The following is a 3838-nucleotide window of genomic DNA, read 5'->3' on the forward strand; positions in this document are numbered from 1 at the left end:
TAGAATATTCATCTGTTGCATCAGGCTAGTTATCTATTGCATCAGACTGATTATCTATTGCACCAGACTGATTATCTGTTGCATCAGATCTCATATCTGTTGCAACAGATGATTAATCTGTTTGAAACAACACAAATCAGCCTCTACCACAAACCCAATAGATTACCAATATATTTCAACTCTTGCTATTGCTACTTGATTCAAAATTATTCCTTACATCTAATTACTCATCCCAAATTTCCTAATTTTATTTCTCATTTTACTTGTCTCTTTTTATTAATCAAGAAGGGATAAAAAAAATTCATGTTTTACCCTTTGCATTAATCACTTTTTCTTCAAATTAAAATGTAAACATCATTTAATAAGGAGACTATACACCGACCCACGTTAAAAGCTTTCTTCTCTTATGAAATTTCGATTGTGTAGCAAACAATGACTATTTCAAAAACTGATCAGCCCCTGTCACAAACCCAACAGATAAATCTTGCTATTGCTACTGGATTCTAAATTATTCCTTTTCACGTCCAATTGTCGACATATTTGTTTAGAAGATAATAGATAGAATGAAAATTAAATATGAATTAAAACGTCAAAGTTGTTCAAACATAATTTTTTTATTAAAAAAAATAAAAATACATACACATAGACTAAAAGAAAAAAATAATCTAATTACTATTATTATTATTATCATTGTCATCCAGTCAATCTTTAGCCGGAAGTAGCAAGGCCCTCCTCTGCGGATCTCTTATCAATACCACGACCATGTTTGGGCCCATTTCATGAAATTCAATCTTAGCGGTTGACTCTGTGCTTGAGCCAGGCACATTAGTTGCATTGAGTGAGTGGGCTCTCTTTAGGCCCAATTTCAATTCTTCCAAGTGTTTCTTGCTCTTCTCTAAATTCATTGCCAAGCTTTCTATGTAATTCACTGCTGCATCTATTTGATCTGGCACTGTCATTGTCGTTTTCTGCAAGAATACTCAAATTGTATTAGAAGTAGTATACAAGCATGTATAAAAGGTAGATTTAGGAGGTTGAAGTTCATGAATTTTGAACTTATTTTGAGTTGTTGGGTTCGAAATAAAGAGCTTGTATATATGCATAATTTGGACCAAATCTGCGAATTCAGCCGAATACCTTTCACTTTACTTCGCCTTTGCATGCATGCGCAAAATGGTGTTATAGCTAAGGGCAATGGTTGAAATGAAGAGTAATTGCACCCTAACACACAAGTGGATTTGTCCAATTAAATGAGTGCTCAATGATGATCTCGATGCACTAAACTATTCCATATGTCAAACGATTTAAAATAGATATAATGCTAAGTTCATTTCGAGAGTTGCACTTGATCTGTAACAAAACCTGCCTCCCTTGCAATATCTTTTACTCACATTCATATCGTTCTCAATGGGTTACATACTTTGGGTAAATATTTAAGATAATATTATACTTTATTAAGTCTATTAACTAGTTTAATATTTTATTTTATTTTATTTTATTTTTGGCGAAACTCTATTGATAAATGGATCCAACTAGTTACGTGAAAAGGAAACTAGAAGAAGTAATCATAGAACATAAAATCGCGAACAACCCAGCAGCTAGTTACATTTTTTTGAAGAAAGGATAGTGCCAAATCGCTAGTTACATTTGTTGAAAAAATGATAGAGCCAAATTGGCAATGTTGATATCTTCACTGGTTATTCAAATCCGATTATGAAATTGTTCTTTGTGGGCTATAATGAGGTCGGGAGAGGTGAAAAACACATGGCATAAACCACATTTGAACTTGTTTTGTTTTCACAAAAAGTTGTTATGCTTTTGGAAAGTTAGATGCGTATCGCTAACATAGCATTTGAACAGACGAACATGGTCAGATGCGCATTGCTGACATAGCATTTGAACAGACGAACATGAGGCGCAGGCTGAGCCACAAGAGTTGGTGGTGAAGGTGGTGGAGAGAGGACTGGCGAAGGAAGTTGTGAAGATGGTGTAGATGGAGAGAGGGGCAAATCCAGTCATATAAGTTGAGTGAGGCCTAGGTGCTTGTGATTGTACCTCAGGAGCTTGTAATTGAGGTTCAATAACTGATGATACATGTTGCTTCACATCACCCAGAGCAAGAATATATCTTATATTTGATTTTCATGACTCCTATATAATGCTTAGGAAAATCATTTATAATGTAGGTGATCTGTTTTTTATTTTATCAAAAATATAATAATAAGACATTATATTTAACAATGAAATTACAACTTACGAACTGAATTTTTTTTTATCTTTAATTTTACATAATAATAATAATAATAATAATAATAATAATAATAATAATAATAATAATAATAATAATAATAATAATAATATTTATAATATAAGAATTAATTCAAGTTAATAAGATATTTTTCATTATTGCACTGTTTTAGATGTTATTGTAAGAACTTTATTTATAGAAAGTAAATAACTTTTTTAATATAAACGTTGTACCCTTTTCTTTCACAATTTCAATGTTGTTTTAAGCGGAATTAAAATTTTAAAAATTATTATCTTAATTTTTGAGCCTAAGACAAACAATTTATAACTAACCTTACGCCCCTCCACTCACTATTTTTCATGAATGAATAGTAGCGCAGCTATTCAATTACAAGAAAATATGTCTTGTGATTAATTGAAGGCTTGTGGTTATTCAAATAATGTGATTAAACCTAATTGCATAATCATAACACAAAGTACATGCATCGTGAGATATTAATTGGGGTGTGTTTCGATAAACTGTTAGTAATGGATGTATGCAATGCAAAAGCAAATTCAAATGAAATAATATCGAAAGACTCCTTCAGCACAGAAACATATCAAAATTTAGGAGTTCGATCTTTAAATCTATTGCACTTTTAAATATGAATTCATAATTTAAAATCATAGTAAGTTCACTAAATATTTTAAATAACAAACCTTAGAAGTAGATGCATGAGTAGGAAGCATGGAATGAAGTTGAATATAGAGATTCTTCATATGATTCCTTCTATTTTTCTCCACATCTTTTCTTTCCAATTTTGGAGCTGATTTAAACTTTAGGCAACTTTCCATTCTTGCAATTTTTATTTTATTTTATTTTTTGCCTTTTTGGAGGAATTATTTATTAATTACAAATGTAGCTCCAAATATCTAGTGGCTTGTTTATTATGAGAAATTATTCCTTCTATAGATACATCAAGGCAGTAGCAGGTTCCCCTTTTGGTCAACAAGAACATGCATGCATTTATATTTTGGCCTTATATTTTATATCGTGTTTGGTTAAGCTACTAAAATTAATTTATTTTAATTACTTTCTTCGTTTATTTTTATTTATCATATTTTGATTTGGTACATTTATTAAGAAAAATAATTAATAACATAGCTATTTTACTAAAGTATTCCCATTAAATGACGTTTACATTGTGTCTTGATATTAATTTGAAAAAAAAAAAGCAATTAATGCTAAGGATAAAGTAGAAAAAAAAATTGTCTTTTCTTCATATGTCAAAATGACAAGTAAAAATAGAAATACAATTACAAAATTAGTGAAAGATAAAAATGAGTTGAGGGAGTATATCTTTTTTCAAAGTGACTTTTAAAAAATACTTTTGATAAAAGTGAGAAGAGGTTTGTGTTAGGCCACTAAATAAAAATACTTTAGGAAAACACAACTTGTTTTAGCTTCTGAAAAATAACCTTCTACTCTCGCTGAAACACTCATTTTCTCCCAAAATTTGACAAAAACTTCACTTTTTTAAAAACAAACACTTTTTGAGAAAAAAAAAAACAAAAAACACTTTTAGCCTTCCAAAAACTTAGACGCAAATTA

The 3838-nt window shown here is 30.1% G+C and overlaps 1 protein-coding gene across 1 annotated transcript; it reads right to left on the reverse strand.

The window, feature by feature from the left end:
• Positions 1–701: 701 nt before the first annotated feature.
• On the reverse strand, positions 702–3081 carry LOC124895139 (transcription factor bHLH162-like). The gene is made up of 2 exons (XM_047405587.1): positions 2947–3081; positions 702–968 (listed from the first exon to the last, which is right to left on the reverse strand). The coding sequence occupies exons 1-2, from the start codon at positions 3079–3081 to the stop codon at positions 702–704; spliced, it is 402 nt and encodes a 133-aa protein (XP_047261543.1).
• Between the last annotated feature and the right edge of the window lie 757 nt (positions 3082–3838).

This window comes from Capsicum annuum, unplaced genomic scaffold (assembly GCF_002878395.1).
Source record: "Capsicum annuum cultivar UCD-10X-F1 unplaced genomic scaffold, UCD10Xv1.1 ctg80161, whole genome shotgun sequence".
In the NCBI taxonomy this organism is placed as follows: domain Eukaryota; kingdom Viridiplantae; phylum Streptophyta; class Magnoliopsida; order Solanales; family Solanaceae; genus Capsicum; species Capsicum annuum.